This window comes from Nematostella vectensis, chromosome 10, assembly GCF_932526225.1.
Source record: "Nematostella vectensis chromosome 10, jaNemVect1.1, whole genome shotgun sequence".
Taxonomy (NCBI): domain Eukaryota; kingdom Metazoa; phylum Cnidaria; class Anthozoa; order Actiniaria; family Edwardsiidae; genus Nematostella; species Nematostella vectensis.
In genome coordinates this window covers 12,947,738-12,965,797 of record NC_064043.1, presented here as the reverse complement: position 1 = coordinate 12,965,797, position 18,060 = coordinate 12,947,738, and the positions used below count along the sequence as shown (strand labels likewise).

Genomic DNA, 18,060 nt, shown 5'->3' with positions numbered 1-18,060 from the left:
GTAGTGCAATGTGATAGGACAATATTTGAACAACTTTTAAAGAAACATAGAGAAAAGGTTTATATGAATTAATAACGGAAAAGATACATCTGGATTCCAATATAAAACGACGACAAAGTCCTATTAATAAGTACGCTTGTGATATCTGGCTCAGACACGATTGATTCCTCGCTGGAGGAAGTTACCAACATCAAGCGCTGGGCGGTGGAGAACCGAATGGAGTTGAACATGAAAAAGACTTTCGAGATGGTAGTAAAAGGTAAAACTAGGAAGCCTATTCCAGAGTCCATTGAGGGTATCGTTAGAAAGAATGAAATGAAACTGTTAGGGGTCACGATCCATGAGGATCCATGTAACTGGGACAATCAATTTGAAAACATGTTATCGAAAGCTAGTTCCCGATTGTATATTCTTAGGGTCTGTAAGTACTATGGATACTCATCACATGACCTCACGGTGCTTTTTAATAGTCTTATAATGTCACTTTTTACCTACGCAATGGAGGTCTGGGCCTATGCCCACCATATTAAGTATCTATCACGTATAGATAAGTTTTGCAAAAGAGCTTTTCGTTATGGTTACACTAGCGAGTACTTTTCCATTGCTGATCTCATCTCTGAGAGAGACAGAAGTCTCTGGGTCAAGATTACTGGGAACAGCAACCACCCGCTCCACGATTTACTGCCCCCTCAAAGAAATAGGTGTCTGAGAGTTAAAGGCCATAACTACATTCTGCCACGTGTACATACTGAGCGCTCCAAGCGTTGTTTATAAACAGATGCCTTTTTAATTTTATAAAGATCTAATACGGTACATAGATTTCTAATGTAGTATACAGTAATGTTTATGAATTTACAAATAATACACGCTTGCCTGTAACTATAGTTTTAATAAAGATCGTATCTACCTACCTACCTACCTACCTACCTACCTACCCACCCACCCACCCCCCTCCGACGCGCTCTTCTCCTCCGACCTCTGCGACGCCCTGGGTCCCCAAGGATGGGCCGACATCTTGGATTTTGATATTCCAGGTCTCAGATCCATGTTATTTATGCAGTTGAAGGCCAGATTCGCGATTTCGTTACTGCATATATGTATCTCTTACAAAAGCCGTCCTTCCCCACACATGCATGCACAAAATACGATGTATGCTTCGCGGTTTCTGAAAATTCTCCATGCCTTCAGTCTATAAAAACTATATACATGCATTTGGTTTTGATTAATTGAGAGGTCATTTTATCTTGCGTTCATTTTCGCCTTATTAGAATCTACCGCTTTAAATTTCTTTAAAAAAAATCCTGCAGAGCGCCAGCATACGAAAAAAAAAAGAAAAAAACGAGCACAGCCACGGTGCCGAAAAAAAATCCTGCAAAAAAAAAAAAAAATGCCGCAACCATCCCCTAAAATATCTAATGGTCTGTCCCTTAACTTAACTTTGGTTTGCTGCCTTTTTAGAGGTAAACATGTACTGACATGTTAGCCATGTGTAGTGTAAACATGTACTGACATGTTATAGCCATGTGTAGTGTAAACATGTACTGACATGTTAGCCATGTGTAGTGTAAACATGTACTGACATGTTAGCCATGTGTAGTGTAAACATGTACTGACATGTTAGCCATGTGTAGTGTAAACATGTACTGACATGTTAGCCATGTGTAGTGTAAACATGTACTGACATGTTAGCCATGTGTAGTGTAAACATGTACTGACATGTTAGCCATGTGTAGTGTAAGATATGTAAATCTATGAAAATTATTTTGGTACTTTGGTGCTTATTTTTTTGTTTTTTTTTCCCTAAAATAACTTTATCCCTCATCGAATTTCATTTTAATTTTATGGAACATTTTCAATGAAATCTAGAGCATTGTGTTGTCTTTGTAATGCTGTTGATTTCAATCCTTAAGAATATGTATATGCTATAATTACAAGTCTGGATATTCTGTGTTTAAACAATATTATGATAGCATAAACAGATATTGTTGTTTATTTTGCACTGACAAAAATGAAATAACAAATTTAATCTAAATTAACAATGTGGCTCATGTTGGGTGTTAAAAAAAAATTATCCCCGAGTGATAGCACATTGAGGGCAGTGAACCAAAAAATGTTTGAGAAATATTTAACAATTTTCAAACACATTCTCAGTTTCCTGAATTTTATTTTGATGCTATCTCTGCTGAGGGGATAATATTTGTAAGATTTTTGCACTGTAAGAGATAGGACAATCAGCCCCATCTACGTTAACGGAGCACACCTCGAGTCCACCCCCACCTCAAGAAATGATGCATCTTACCTTTCTTGCCCCAATCAGTATTGTAGTATGGCATTTTCAATAAAAAAAACAAGATTATACGTATTATATTCATATTTATTTATATTATTATATCCAAAGGTTGTGGGTAGTAGAATGTTTGTCATACATGTCACAACACAGGGCCCTAACAAATTGCAGATCTCAGGTATCCCAGCGCAGTGCCGCAGCAGGCCTCGAATTTATTATTATTATTTTTTTTTTTGGGGGGGGGGGGGCACAATACAGAAACATTAAGAATATATTTTGGGGCACAGCCACGCCCCTACTGGTCATTTTCTTAAAATTTGTAAAAATATTGGGGGGGGGGAGGGTGGGGGGCACGTGCTCCTAGTGCCCAGCCCCCATGCTGCGCACAGGGTCTAGTTTCATATATTGAACAGAAACACTATACATTCTTTCCGTAAAATGAAATCAAGGAAAACTCAAGCACGACATTTCCAGATCTGTTGTTTTATTATTCACGGAATTTTTTTTTATTAACATGAATTCCCCCGTAGATAACCCTATACTACTTCTCTTGGGCGGCTCGTGATTGCTCGCCATATTTGGCTTACATCGCGCCACAACACAACTTGTAGCAGTCACTCTAAAGAACTTTCTTTTTACTTGTTTGTGTGCTGTTCACAGAGAATTGTTGCGCTGGTTATTATGTCTGGTTATTTCATCGCTTAAAAGAAATTATAACAGGGTGCTTTTCAGAAATTATAACAGAGTACAATCTCGAAATTGATAGCACAATTTTTTTTGTCACATAACAAAAACGAAAGAAAACTCTACTGGCAGCCAACCGGTGTATAAAACAATAAAACCACAGGAGGTCCAATAAATTGCTCATGATTGGAGCTTGGTCTTGTTGTGTTATGTGAGAACTTCCTACCAGCAGATGCCTCTTTTCATTGTATAGACAAAGCTCTTTGTATAGAAATATAAAGAAAAGAGGCCTCTGCTAGCAGTAAACACAATGAAGACTGTGCACCAGCAAAGCAAATCCAAATTCGGTAGTCATGTGACCTACACAAAGAAGGCGGTGCGGGAGACTCACCATTCGGTACCCTAGATAAAACAATAAACCAGTCACTAAAAATCTAACTACTGTACACCTAGCAAAATCACGGAATGATAGGAGGGTATAGTGTCAACAGCTCATGTCAGCGTCACGCAATGCTTCCCACTTGCATGTCAGAGTCATAAAACTCCCCCAGTGACTCCCACACAAGCGTTCACAAATACAGTAAGACCAAGGAGTTCATTATGAACGTAGATGGGGGGTTTTGACAAGGGGACAATTTGCAATTGGATTCATTGGAGGGCAGTCGCAATTGTACAATATCACCCACATTTGTCCCCACTTGCTATACTTATAGAACCCGAATCCTAAGCAATGTGTCAATTTTGTTACAAACAATTTATAGTATGTAGCATTATATGCTAAGGACTGATGCTGGCATAACGTCGTCTGAGACTCGTACGGTGGATTGCCTTCAAAATGCACTGTAGGGCTTTAATGATGTGAGGGAGAAAGATTCCTGGGCGCTTATTCATTTGATGAGGAAGCTGAAAAAAAAAAGAGCAGTAATGAGCTAACAGTATTTCAAAAAGATATTACCATCAGATCAAGCTATTTAGAAGTTTTCAACAAAAGATCAGTGTAAGTTCTTATGTACCTGTATGGGTAGCCATGATACTTGGAGCGGAAAACAGAGAGAATGAGACTAAAGAAGACCACAACTAAAGCAAGGCCTGCCATAACAACCACTGCAAAGAAAAGACAACATGATTACATACAAATTCAAGAAAGTCTAAGGGTGATAGCAAGGCAACTGGGCGCAGATCCAGGACAAATTCTGCCCTGTTTACAAAAAAAAACAAAAAACAAAAAAACAGCCAACATACTGCCACAAATTGACAGCTTTATTTTTCAGTGAGAAAACAAAAAGAAATCTTTTGAGAAACTATAACTAGATGCATAGCGAAACTATAACCTGATTGGCTGGGTCACTATGGATGTCTTCAAGAAGAATTTGATTGGTCAACATTATGAAAGCAGTGTGCATTGCCCGCTTTCTGTGACCTCCCTGAACAGTGCATTACGCTATTTTATGCGGTAGGGATATTCTTATATACGTACTTCTACGTTTCCCTATTTCCTTGACTTCAAATGCTTTCTCATTCAGTAGAATCATACCAATGACATAGGCAGCATCTTTGTAAAGTCAAGGATAAGTGTCTTCTAAAATCCATGGTATTTGGTTTAGTTATTAAGTGCCCTCGTTGAAATAATGCCCCCCCTCGACCTCAAATTTCGTAATAAGGGCCCCCTCCCCAATAAGCGACCCCCTTCGACCTCAAATTTCAAAATAAGGGCCCCCTCCCCAATAAGCGCCCCCTTCGACCACAAGTTTAAAAAAAGGGCCCCTCCCCAATAAGCGACCCCCTTCGACCACAAATTTCAAAATAAGGGCCCCCTCCCCAATAAGCGACCCCCTTCGACCACAAATTTCAAAATAAGGGCCCCCTCCCCAATAAGCGACCCCCTTCGACCACAAATTTCAAAATAAGGGCCCCCTCCCCAATAAGCGACCCCCTTCGACCACAAATTTCAAAATAAGGGCCCCCTCCCCAATAAGCGACCCCCTTCGACCACAAATTTCAAAATAAGGGCCCCCTCCCCAATAAGCGACCCCCTTCGACCACAAATTTCAAAATAAGGGCCCCCTCCCCAATAAGCGACCCCCTTCGACCACAAATTTCAAAATAAGGGCCCCCTCCCCAATAAGCGACCCCCTTCGACCACAAATTTCAAAATAAGGGCCCCCTCCCCAATAAGCGACCCCCTTCGACCACAAATTTCAAAATAAGGGCCCCCTCCCCAATAAGCGAACCCCTTCGACCACAAATTTCAAAATAAGGGCCCCCTCCCCAATAAGCGCCCCCCTTCGACCACAAATTTCAAAATAAGAGCCCCCTCCCCAATAAGCGATCCCCTTCGACCACAAATTTCAAAATAAGGGCCCCCTCCCCAATAAGCTACCCCCTTCGACCACAAATTTCAAAATAAGGGCCCCCTCCCCAATAAGCGACCCCCTTCGACCACAAATTTCAAAATAAGGGCCCCCTCCCCAATAAGCGCCCCCTTCGACCTCAAATTTCAAAATAAGGGCCCCCTCCCCAATAAGTGCCCCCCTTTGATCTCAAATTTCGTAATAAGGGCCCCCTCCCCAAAAAGTTCCCCCCTTCATCCGCTCTTAACAAATCTCAACAAATACACAACTTGAACATACATTTAGCTCGCATTAACATACTGACATTACAACACAGGTCTATTCATAATTCAACTTCTTTATCTTTATAAGCACAAGTTTTTTTCTCAGTCCATTCAGAAGATGGTATTTTCCCCACAAATGAAATAAGCGCCCCTAACCAAAAAGCCCGTCCTTTAAAAGACCCGGAGAATGAAATAAGAGCCCCGGGTCCCTTAATTGAATCATTACGGTATTACCATACTTGTACAACAGTGTCTTGATGCAGTTCTGACAAAATGAGTCTTGACATTTATGGTACATAGCTAGCATTAAAAAGAACATTGTAATAAGAATCACACACAAGATATGTTTTTCCTCTTTTTTGAACTTCACCTTTTGTTGTATTGTAGGTAAGTCACAGCGTTTGATATGCAGCTATGTACTGTACATTAAAAAAAAATCATGTGAAAAGGATACTCAAAAGAATCACAATATGGGTCTCGGCCACAAACTGGGCCTGACTGCTGCCATGGATATAACTCTGCAATACACAAACGTTTTAATTGAGGTCAGCATATGGGGTTTTCAAGCCAGAAAAGAACAACAAACAATAATAATTATTACCACTTGTCCTGTTTGTGGATTGCGATGGGCATACGGTGGGCCACGGATATGATTCCACATCTGACCAGAGGTCATGGCAAATACAACACACTGAAAGAGGTGTAATGTAAGTTTTTGCAATAATGGATAACTTTCTGTCATCACAACTATTTCTTTTTCAGTTTTATGAATAAAAAAATATATAAATGTGAGTCATTGTGCTGTACAACCACAAACATTGTTACCAACATTATTACATCTACTGTATGTATTGTTAACACTAGGATCATGTGGAAGGGGTATACTGTACTATGTATATATAAAAATAGTGTAAGCATACCATGCTAGCAGAGCAATCTTTCCCTTTTTTTTTCTAGCAGTTGATCTAATACTGTGATATTAATCAATACCACATGGGGCATTACTAAGTAAACAGCTAGAAACAAACAGGATGAAAGCCCTGGTACTGTAATAGCAACAGTTTCTTCACTTCAAAGTAAAACAACATTTTTAAAATTAAATATACACAGAAAGTACAAGTTTACAAACAACATTTAAAAAAAATACAGTACACAGCTTATTGTACATAACCCACCAGTGCTCCCATGGCCCAATAAGACTTGTTGTACAGAAATTCCAGGTTCTTGCGGCGGATGTAAAGTAGACCTCCAATAAGGACAACTAAAAGTCCAAGCGCAATAGCTCCCATGTAGTTTGGTGGTCTAAATACTCGCACCTTTCAAACAAAATTTATTGTGAATAATAAAAAAATACACAGACTGACATAGATTTTAGGCACAAGAATGCTGCACTTTCAGAGGTTTCTGCTTGAGTTGTATAACCTCCTTGAAAATGGTCAATCAGTTACAAAAATGCCCTGAATTGGTAAACTTTGCAGAATCATACAACATTAATAAATAAGCTGTAGAATGAACTATATGTACTGTACTTACTTGAACATCAGTTCTCTCTCCAACCCAACGGGCGATCTGTTCAGCTGAGAACCCCATCCTGTTATAATGTGTGACAATTTTCAATCCAAAGATGAATACATAGGTACAGTGTACCGTATTTACTCATGTATTATACACACTTTTGTATAATACGCACCCCGATTTTTGGGGTAACTTTGGAAAATAAAAAAAAGAAAATTAACTGTATCTCGAGAAAAACCCTGTAGAAAAAATGTTGAAAAATGATATTCAAAACCAGTAAAAAGTCAATAAAAAACAAGCACGTAGGAGGCATACATAGATAAACACGAAAACAGTATTTTTATTTTCAAGTTTTTATTTACCTCATCTAAAGTTACATAATGGCGTTATAGCATAATTTATTTATTTTCCAAGTACCGATGATTTTACTTCTTTTGCAAGATCGAGTGCCTTCATTCTGATAAGCGATGGCAGTATGGCAAGCACGTTCTTTCGTTTCTCTTGAATCCATGCCAGGAGGTCGACTTCCAGTTCTGGAAACGCAGCCTTGCGTCCACGCGCGGCATGTTTCATGAGTGGCATCGTCTTTAGGTTCTCTTTATTTTTCCTCCATTGCCGTATGTTTGCCTCATTAACTCCATATTCTCTTTCTGCAGCTCTGTTACCTTTCGTTTCCGCAAAGCCGATAATCTTGAGTTTGTCGTTTGCTGTGTAACTTTTGATGTTGATTTAGATTTTGTATGTCAAAACGACGCCACGCGGAGTTTAAATACTTCGACTAATGTATTCACAGATCGAAATTCCAGCTTTATAATTGGTTACTTGGGGCAGAGAACAGCGAATCAAGAGCTTTCTGTTGTTTTTGCATATTTTGGGCATATCAATTAGGAAGTTTTATGTATAATACACACCCTGATTTTGGAGGTCATTTTGGCGAAAAAAGTGCGTATTATACATGAGTTAATACGGTATGTGTATACTAGGAACACAGCCTTGGTTCTTTATACTGTAATTGCCTCTAGCTAGCTAACCTGGCAATAAGAGAAACTATGGCAGGGCAAACAGGAAAAAAAAACCACTATATGGAGATGAGCTTCCTGCAATAATCTTATCGCAGTGAAGTACAGTACCTTTGCATGTCATATGTATCCCCTTTCTTTGGCTTGCCTTTAGGAGGGAAGTGCATAAATACAGGGGCAGAATTCAGACGCAGCTGAAACATGTCCACAAAAAGAAACACTGTTACAATAAGAAAAATATGAAACATATGTCCAGAGACAGGCATTGTTTACAAAAAAACATTTTTTGACAAAGCAGAATACAAACAACAACAACAACTTCAACAACTAATATAATAATAACAGTAACCGTAATAATAATAATAATAATAATAATAATAATAATAATAATAATAATAATAATAATAATAATAATAACAATAACAATAATAATAATAATACAATGATGATAATAATAATAATAATAATGATGATGATGATGATGATGATGATGATGATGATGATGATGATGATGACGATGACGATGACGATGACGATGACGATGACGATGACGACGACGACGATGACGATGACGATGACGATGACAATGACAATGACAATGACAATAACAATAACAATAACAATAACAATAATAAAAATAATAATAATAATAATAATAATAATAATAATAATAATAATAATAATAATAATAATAAAACATCTATATAGCCTTTTCTGTACAAAACATCAACATTGGTGTGAAGAATGATGTCATAAACAAAACCATAACATAACTCTGACTTACAGCATTGAATACATCTGGTCCTTCGTCAAAGTCGACCATTGCAAAGAAGAGGCGGTTTGTGTATTGCTGAGAGTAGCGCCAGGAATTGGCAACAATGAGGTATTCATTATGCGCCTCCCTGGGGAAGAAAAACATAAATAAATATCGGGGTCCATCCTTGCATCCTTACTTAAGTTGAGAAATTTTATTTTTTAATGTCGCTCCCTGGTGTGATGGGCACAGCCATTCCTGTGCTTCTTTTGGCTTGAGTTTGCCATTCAAAATGTCATGTGACTTCTTAGTGCAAGTTGCGATTACCAATACAAGAATGAATCATTATTATTGGAATGACACACTCATTATAGGATTTAAATCAGATGGGTCAATGTACATGAAATAAATTAAACACAATTCAGTATCCAAAGGATGTGATTTTGGCATAAGTTAATTATTAATATTGATCAGTTAATTTATCTTTTACACATATTTTTACAATAATGGTTTTACAGTATGTTTGTTTCTACAGTATGTATGTAGCAGCTGCATTGCACATAAGTAATTGGTAATTTGAAAAACCCATCATTAGCAACAGGGTGACTTTTTGTCTGAGCATGCGCATCACATCCCATATCTAGGGCCTAGTATCGATATTCACTCACGATGTTTACAAATATGTTGAACTTTTGGACCTCAATTATTTGCTTTACACATACAGAAAAGGCCATTTTTCAGATGATGTTGGTATGCTATTGCAAGGTATCTATAGAGTTAATTGAGCAATTCGGTCATTTTATTTTGCATTTCTCAACTTTTGAATCTTCCTGGTGTTCCTGTTAAGGCTTTCCTTACAGTTATTTTCACCTGTTCACAACTTCGTTAAAATTTCCTTTGTGAATTGTGCAAATCTTTGTTAAACCAAGGAGAAAAAAAAATAAAAAATAATAATTAAAAAGGGCCACATGCTCCCTATTTTGATCTTATCAGGATGTTAAACATGTCTTTATTTTTACTTGGCCTGACTGAAAAACAAATCTTGTTTGAGTTGAAAGTTTGAGTATTTGGCTCTTGGCGAATTAATAAAAGATTGGAATCTGTAGGAATTCATTTTGTTAGTATTTAAATGAATTTCGATTCACTGTGTTTGCAATAAATTAAATCACAGGAATTTTATCACGTTTATTTGGTTTGTGCAATACACAAAGCGTGTACCACAGGCTCTTCCCTTGTTAACATACCACTCAACACAACACTAACAACACTGAGATGCATACTGTATACATCCTTTAAAAAAAAGAATAAATTGGAAAAAAAATGGATATCTAGCAGTTTTTAGAGGAAATATCCAATGTTCTTTGAAATGGCTCTATTACAAATTTTAAGGAATTTGATCGTTTAACTGTCAATGTTAAAAAACATTCTCATGTAGTTTATTCGCTCTTTGACATTTCCCAGTAAATTTGGTTGCAATCGGTATAAATTCATTGAGAAATAAAGCTATTTAAGAAATAATAATATTCCAAGAGCCACCGTTGAAATGTATACAGAAATGATTCAGTGATTCCCGCACAATAGTGAATTACGAACAACAATGGCATGGTATTTTGAGCGCCTACCAAGCGCATGCTCCTCCCATTAATCTTTAGTATTTTGTCTGAAAAATATTGATAATCTCTTAAAAATCCACAAACTGGCTAAAGTTCTTTCCCTACATATATATCTTTCCTGGGATAATAAAATGTGAATTACAGATCTACACTGTACTCTTAAGAAAGACTTCTAAAAACTAGACAAAACAAGTAACAAAATAAAACTTTTGGTACCCAGAAGATTGCTTCAGGGTATTCCTGTATACCTTGATATTTTCCATAACCCAGTTAACTAGCTTAAAGGCAAATACAGTACTGTAGATCTTTAAACATTACCTACAGATGGCACACTGCCTGTGCGGCGCTAGAGCTGTAAGCATCAGTATAACAGAGTAGTTGCGGGGTGATGCACGTAGGTAAGTCCTGTATTTGTCGCCATTAAGTCTGATGATGGACTTCCGATGGTTCCACTCCATTAGCTGACTGACTTTTGTTTCAAGCATTGCCTGCAAAAATACAATCATGCTAAAACATTACTGGATGCCTATGACTAAGCCTGTTTGCAGATTTTTACTCTGTATTTTTATTGCAGAATTGCAGCAGTATATACTTACTGCCCATCATCCAATTAATTGGGCCAGAAGGTTACAGCCAAAACCATTGTTACACAACCTTAGCAAATCCAAAATTCTTGTCTTGTTTTTTTTTTTGGTTCCATTTATTTAAATGGATCTTGCATAGCTACCAACTCATCTGCTATAGGTGGGTGTCACAAGATTTTGGACCTCATCACAAGCCTGATTTTTGTGAGAATGTTCATATATCCCCTCTGTATGCACCCGCATTGGCTCTCTAGGTTTTTTTTCACATATAAAGATTTCTGGCCAATGTGGGTTGACAGCTATGATCTTGGATTAGTGAGAATCCTGGATTTGCTGAGGTCGCGCAACAACGATTTCAGCTGTAACATTCTTATCTGAGAGGACAAGAGATGAGATACAATACAGGGGAATGCAGTAACCAGATAGGGAAAAACTAGTCCAAAATTGCAGCCAGATTTAAAATTAAATAAATTTACTGGTCACTGCAGTCTTATCTATGACGTTGTGAGTGACTCCACAATAACATAATGATAACTGGATTCAGGAAGCTTTCAGATTGTAGATGAGTTGTGGAGTAGTGTTGGCAGATGTTAATTATACAAATGTTGACAAAAGGCTTCAAAGCTTTATAGCCCAAGCTATAAGCAACAGAAAGGGTACTCTTATTTTATTTTAACAGTCATACAATCTAAGAAACCCAGAAGTCACTTCAAAAAGGCATACTTTGCCTATTCATTTTCATTCCTTCTGAAATTCTAAATCACTTTGTTAGGAAAGGACGGAAAATCTGATGACCATAAAGGCAGAAGTGCTGTTTTTTATGGCGATTGATCTTATGCATGAGTTCAACACTGGTCATACCTCTTTTGAAACGCCTTTCTTTTTGCCATTGGCGTAAAGCAAGAAGGAGAAAACGACAATCGCCAACAGCCAACCACGCGCCGCCATGTTGGAACCTTTCTTCCTCGAGCAGACGGGCCTCGCACCAGGTCACCAAGCTACCGCGGTCATTTATCTCGAACATTATTATACACCCATATTTTGTATGAATTTCCTAAATATTTTTTCAAATACAATCTGCTATTAAATTCACTCTTTTAAAATAAGAGCATATTTCTTTTAAACAGATTCTGAGATATAGATTGTCAGATTTCCCTCAGTATTGCAAAACAATTATATTATTGGGTGTCCTGTGTAGTCTAGACGCGGGAACCTAGCACTAGCGCTCCCGGCATGCAGCAGTGGTTTGGCGCCATACAAACTCATCGTGCCGCCAAAAGTTCATAGACAGAGTTTCCTTTGAGCGAAAATCTACCGAAAAACATGCCTTTAGACGAAACTAACTCGACTAGCAGCGGAAGCCCGGCCCCAGAAGAGGTAATACACAAGCCAGTTCATTTTAAGGGACTCTGTTTTGCTATTTAGTGTGAAAACTAGTTGCTTTCTTCCCGCCACTAATTGATTTGAAAATTCAACACGCTGTTTCCTTTGCCGAATCTGCAATCGGACATGCAGAGCTTTTCAGTAGACACGATACTTGATTGAATCCATAGAAATGTCTGTTAAAGGTTAAAAAAAATATGTGATTCCTTTTGGAATTTTTTATCGTTATACAGCGATTTCTGATGTTAAAGTTTCTTTTGTTTTGATGATTTACTTTAGCCCTTGCGGTGCCGAAAGAATGCTTGACTATAAAAACTTGTAACGGCCAATTAAATGGCGTATTCCAGGCAAATTGAGTTAAGTTGAAAACTTTCCGTCGACGACATCCTGATATTATTGGAGCAGATTGCCTACTTATAGTCTCAAAGACACAGTTGAGTTTTTTTTTTTTAATCTAGTAAATTGTAGGTATACTGCAGAATGAAGAAGTAGCAGCAATCAGAATATCTTCTTGTCACACAGAATTGTCAGTGAAGACAAAATTTTTAAAAACATATATTAAACTATACTGGAACTCCCTTTTAAAATATACCCCTAGAGCTATCAAAATGTACTGATGTAGGTTGTTGCCTAAAAAGTAGCTGGCTTGAGAGGATTGATGCAAAATTAGCTATATTATTCATTTTAAACATCAGACAAAGTGGCCAGCAATAAAAGATGAAGGAGCCGGCAGTTGCCTGCTTGTTTTGACATCCCGGTACCATCTTTGTTATTTGTCAAGGTTAAATAGCTCCCTGATGCTAATCAGAGCTTTAACCATGTGTAAAAGATATTGTTTACGATACTGATGACATCATCTTTTTTCTTTTTAAAGTCAACAGAGGAAGCAGACGATGACTACAAGAGCAAGCCTGGTACCTCAAAGAAGGCCAAGCCTATACCTGTATCGCAGGACTATCAGTACAAACTGGTGAGTGGTTTATGAAATGCAATGGTGGATGTGGAAATCTTCCCTTGAGGGGGAAACTTGGGTCTCTGCCTTCCTACTACACTGAAAATGCCAGAACCAAAATTGAGCTATTTATTCTCTAAAGTTCACACTTTTGGCTCTCAAGCTGCGGGTCAACTTTTATCTAAAGATTGTCCACATAAATTATTATTATTTCACCATCATCATTACAGGATAAAGACAGAGCCACAAGATTTAACTTCTTATTGGAGAAGACTGAAATCTTTGCCCATTTCATGAATCCATCTGGAGGGCGTAAACAGCCGACCAGTCCACTTAAGATGAAAGCTCCAGCATTCCCCTCGAGGCAGCGGAAGGTGTCGGAGTGTGGAGAGTAAGTTAAGATCTGTTTTTAAAAAATCTACACTGTGCAGAACACATCATACTACACATGATCACAAAATTGACAATAATTGATTTCTGTTTCAGTCATCGTCACCGGCGAACAGAGCAGGAGGAGGACGAAGAACTGCTTAACCAGACAAAGGGAGCGCAGACCTCTATACTACACTTTGAGGAATCGCCTAATTGTAAGGGGGATTTCTTGAAACTTTTGTACTTTGTATATGTTATACATTATTTATAAATGTATCTTCAAGTTTTGTAATCATCATATTTATCACAGGAAAATTAATGTGCTTCTTCAGGCAAGTTATTTACAGTATAATTTGGTTTCCCCGCCCCTAGATATCAAAGGTGGAGAGATGCGTGACTATCAAGTACGAGGGTTGAACTGGTTGATATCTCTTTATGAGAATGGAATCAATGGAATTCTTGCTGATGAGATGGTAAGCAATTTCTCCAAGATTAGATACTGTAAATGTTAGATCTAGTTCTATGTTTGCTTTAGATTATATAATGGCTTATGTATGCGGAGTAAAGCATTTATAAATTTTGTGTTTATTTCTTGTCTGGTTTTGATTGTTTGCTTTGATTGACTACACGCTATTCCCAAACGAAGAAAGGAATTTTGGATTCTGACAGGTCGCGCAACAACGAATTTGGCTATAACAGTTTAGATAATGCGGAAGTATATTGTGTCACAGGGTTTGGGGAAAACACTGCAGACCATCTCCCTCTTGGGTTACATGAAGAACTTCCGCAAGGTCCCTGGCCCTCATATGGTTATTTGCCCCAAGTCCACACTCGCAAACTGGATGGCCGAGTTTGAGCGCTGGTGTCCCAGCATCAGAGCTGTCTGTCTAATTGGCAACCAGGAACAGAGGACAGCATTTATCCGTGACACAATGTTGCCTGGGGAGTGGGACGTGTGTGTGACTTCTTATGAAATGGTCATAAGAGAGAAAGCAGTGTTCAAGAAGTTTGCATGGAGATACATAGTCATTGATGAAGCCCACAGAATCAAGAATGAAAAGTCAAAGGTATGACTCTTGGACATTGTGAATTATTCTCACATGATACTGTAAGTAGTTTGGAATCTGAAAGGACCTAGAAAAGAAATAAGAAGAACGTATTTTATGTTCTGAATCAATTCCTTGTTTAACTTTATTGTCTTTGGTGTAAGCTCAACATTATTTTAATAATTTCGTTTACTTTATTCAGTATATTGTATGTAAATAGTTTGATTGGTTCTTTACTAACTTAGCACTTTACTTTTTTCTTTTATATAACAGCTTTCTGAAATTGTGAGGGAACTCCGCTCCGCCAACCGACTATTGCTCACTGGAACACCTCTACAGAATAATCTCCATGAGTTGTGGGCGCTGCTCAATTTTTTGTTACCTGATGTCTTCAGCTCTTCTGACGTAAGGATATGTTATTAGTGTAGAATGAACTCAACCATCTCACATACATACTGTAATGTAAACTTTAAAGAAAAATTCTGGAAAAAAAAAAACTCCATGGCTTTTGTTTGATAATTTAAGGCCTCAATCTACACATACTGTACGTAACAGTGCACACATCATCTAAATTATTGTTAGATGACATGTTGCACTTGGTTTTCTGGTGGTATCATTTTTGGGTCTTTGTTTGAATTTCATGGATCCCTTTCAGGATTTTGATGCATGGTTCAACAGTAACAATCTTGTAGAGGAAAAGCAGCTAGTAGAGAGACTTCACTCGGTATGTAAATCTTTCTATATGCTTACATGCTTTATGGAAATATGTCAAAATCAAGTCAATGTTAACAATTGTAGTCATCTTTCTTTAAACAACTATTTGAAGGCCAATATGGTTGATAATTTTGTACTGAAAGCTTGGAATTATGGAAAAAAAATGTTATACAAATAAGTCAATGTAAAACAATTGCAGTGATCCTCCTTTGAACTGCTCAAACATATAGTACAACAGGCTTCAAGTTGTACAGTATTTATGTCATCTGGTTCTTGAAATAGATTACGAACCATCTGTAACTGTGCAATGTTTTGTTTTTAAGGTGTTAAGACCATTTCTCCTGCGCCGTCTCAAGTCTGATGTAGAGAAGAGATTGCTCCCCAAGAAAGAGACCAAGGTTTACACTGGCTTGACCAAAATGCAGAGAAGCTGGTGAGTCCATCATTTGGTACAAAAGAAGGGTACTGTACATAGTTAGCAAATCATCTGGTTTGAGTTCCAAGCTTCCTGGGGTCAGGCTAAAATATCGACATCTCATTATTCAGTAAATGTGCATCTAAGAGTAGCATGGAGTCCAGCTAATATCTCTCAGACTATTAAAGAAGGCACACAAAGTATCCATTTACAATTTTCCAATTGAAGGGAGTAACTAGGATATTTTCAATCAAATATCATCATTTACCTTATCAGACTTCATGTTTTCTGGCAAATATAGACTTGTTGTACTTTAAGTTGTAAACAATAACAAAGAAATGGTTAATCGCCATTCTTTAAGTGGTTGGCCTACTGTAAAGCACCTTTAAAATGTGTTTCGTATTTTTCAAGCTTCTGTCTGCCTGTGTGGCCCCCAGAAAGATGTGATGTAGCCTCTCAAAGCACAGGCAGCCCAAGGCTACTGTCAGTGGTTTATAAAGGCATCTATGGGGAAATCTACGTGTTAGCAAAAAAAACCTGTTTGCAAAAAACTAGTTTTATTACAAACAACTATACTAGTTTTATTTTACTATAGTTATTTTCATGATACAGTATATATTTTTTTAGCATATACATTTTCCCATGCATTCAGGGGTTCCATTTTTTTTAGAGTAGGCATTGGAAATTGATTAGTAGGGGGGGGGGGGGGGTGGAAGTTATTTTATTTCATTAGGTCAAATAAAACATTTATCTTTTTTTTTTTTAAGTAGCCATCACTCTGAAAATAGTAGCTATGTTCCCCTGGCCACTGGGGACTGGGGCCTTGGCCTGCCTGTGCTAAAAAGTCCATGCTGCTTTTTTTTTTTTCTTCTATGTGTTTAAAGTGCTGAATTATTGTAGGTACACCAAGATCTTGATGAAAGATATTGATGTTGTGAATGGTGCTGGCAAGACAGACAAGATGAGGCTGCTTAATATTCTCATGCAGCTCCGCAAGTGCTGTAACCACCCCTACTTGTTTGACGGAGCTGAGCCTGGTAAGCTCTTCATCAGTTTTATCTTTTATATGCATTCATTTTATGCATAATGCTACAGTGAGTCATGCAAAGAATCCATTATAAATTGCCTTTTTCAAGTGAATAACTGAGATACTTCTAACAAGCAAATGTTCTCAACAAAAATGTTAAACCACTGTTCTGGATGGTTTATGTGACGTTTCTTGTATTGCATCTTTAAATGTAAACACAATTGAGAGCTTGATTAAAACTCTTACAGCCAAATTCGTTGTTGCACGACCTCGACAGATCCAAAATCCATGTCTCGGTTGAAAATAGCGCGTAGTTAGACGCAAACTTGTGGGCGTTTTGTCTGGTTTTCATTGTTTGGTTTGATTGACTATGCGCTATTCCCAGACAAAGAAAGGAATTTTGGATTCTGGGAGGTCGCGCAACAACGAATTTGGCTATAAACTAGAAAAAGAACTTTAGCCAAAAAACAAATCATGTGTTTGTGTTCTCGGTTTCTGCAGACCTGCGCCCCGCTGGTCTATAATTTTATTTTACATTTTTATGTCATTATTTGGAGAAAAGTTTGATAATGGTCTTAAAAGGTCAATTTTTTATTTTCTCAAATTCCATTTAAATGTTTAGGATTTCTAGGAGAGAAGAGAATGCTGTAGTTGATTTATTTTATTTTATTTTTATTTGTAAATATTGATAATGCTTGTTTTTATTGGAACTCAGGGCCTCCGTACACTACTGATGTCCACTTGATAGAGAACAGTGGCAAGATGAGAGTTCTGGACAAACTGCTGGCCCGCCTGAAACAGGAGGGGTCAAGGGTCCTCATCTTCTCCCAGATGACCCGACTCCTAGACATTTTGGAGGACTATTGTCTTTGGAGGCAATATGATTACTGCCGCCTGGACGGACAGACACCTCACGAGGAAAGACAAGCATACATTAACTCCTTCAACATGCCCGGCAGCACGAAATTCATCTTCATGTTGAGTACACGTGCTGGTGGGCTGGGAATCAACCTGGCTACGGCAGATATTGTGATTCTGTATGACAGTGACTGGAATCCTCAAGTGGATCTACAGGCCATGG

At 37.8% G+C, this 18,060-nt stretch overlaps 2 protein-coding genes across 2 annotated transcripts in view; one reads left to right on the top strand and one right to left on the bottom strand.

Moving 5' to 3' along the window:
- Positions 1 to 2,754: 2,754 nt before the first annotated feature.
- Positions 2,755 to 12,038, bottom strand: LOC5512505 (tumor suppressor candidate 3). The gene is made up of 11 exons (XM_001632823.3): positions 11,932 to 12,038; positions 10,805 to 10,974; positions 8,904 to 9,021; positions 8,231 to 8,313; positions 7,119 to 7,176; positions 6,761 to 6,901; positions 6,187 to 6,276; positions 6,040 to 6,103; positions 4,449 to 4,523; positions 3,985 to 4,075; positions 2,755 to 3,874 (listed from the first exon to the last, which is right to left on the bottom strand). The coding sequence occupies exons 1-11, from the start codon at positions 12,016 to 12,018 to the stop codon at positions 3,859 to 3,861; spliced, it is 993 nt and encodes a 330-aa protein (XP_001632873.3). The 5' UTR covers positions 12,019 to 12,038; the 3' UTR covers positions 2,755 to 3,858.
- A 261-nt stretch (positions 12,039 to 12,299) lies between these two features.
- The window catches only part of LOC5512538 (SWI/SNF-related matrix-associated actin-dependent regulator of chromatin subfamily A member 5), a 15,042-nt gene continuing 9,281 nt past the window's right edge, over positions 12,300 to 18,060 (top strand). The window contains exons 1-11 of the mRNA XM_001632774.3: positions 12,300 to 12,447; positions 13,328 to 13,423; positions 13,636 to 13,796; positions 13,892 to 13,992; positions 14,150 to 14,250; positions 14,509 to 14,844; positions 15,097 to 15,228; positions 15,479 to 15,547; positions 15,861 to 15,970; positions 16,853 to 16,989; positions 17,695 to 18,059. Of these exons, the coding sequence (XP_001632824.2) occupies positions 12,394 to 12,447; positions 13,328 to 13,423; positions 13,636 to 13,796; positions 13,892 to 13,992; positions 14,150 to 14,250; positions 14,509 to 14,844; positions 15,097 to 15,228; positions 15,479 to 15,547; positions 15,861 to 15,970; positions 16,853 to 16,989; positions 17,695 to 18,059 (1,662 nt within the window). The 5' untranslated portion in view covers positions 12,300 to 12,393. The remainder of the gene's footprint in view (positions 12,448 to 13,327; positions 13,424 to 13,635; positions 13,797 to 13,891; positions 13,993 to 14,149; positions 14,251 to 14,508; positions 14,845 to 15,096; positions 15,229 to 15,478; positions 15,548 to 15,860; positions 15,971 to 16,852; positions 16,990 to 17,694; position 18,060) is intronic.

Excerpts from the sequence above, each read along its gene's own strand:
- LOC5512505 (XM_001632823.3), bottom strand. The coding sequence starts at position 12,018 with ATGGCGGCGCGTGGTTGGCTGTTGGCGATTGTCGTTTTCTCCTTCTTG. Across the intron at positions 10,975-11,931 it reads AGAAAGGCGTTTCAAAAGAG|GCAATGCTTGAAACAAAAGT; the intron begins GTATGACCAGTG and ends GTATTTTTGCAG. Across the intron at positions 8,314-8,903 it reads GACCAGATGTATTCAATGCT|CTGCGTCTGAATTCTGCCCC; the intron begins GTAAGTCAGAGT and ends GACATGTTTCAG.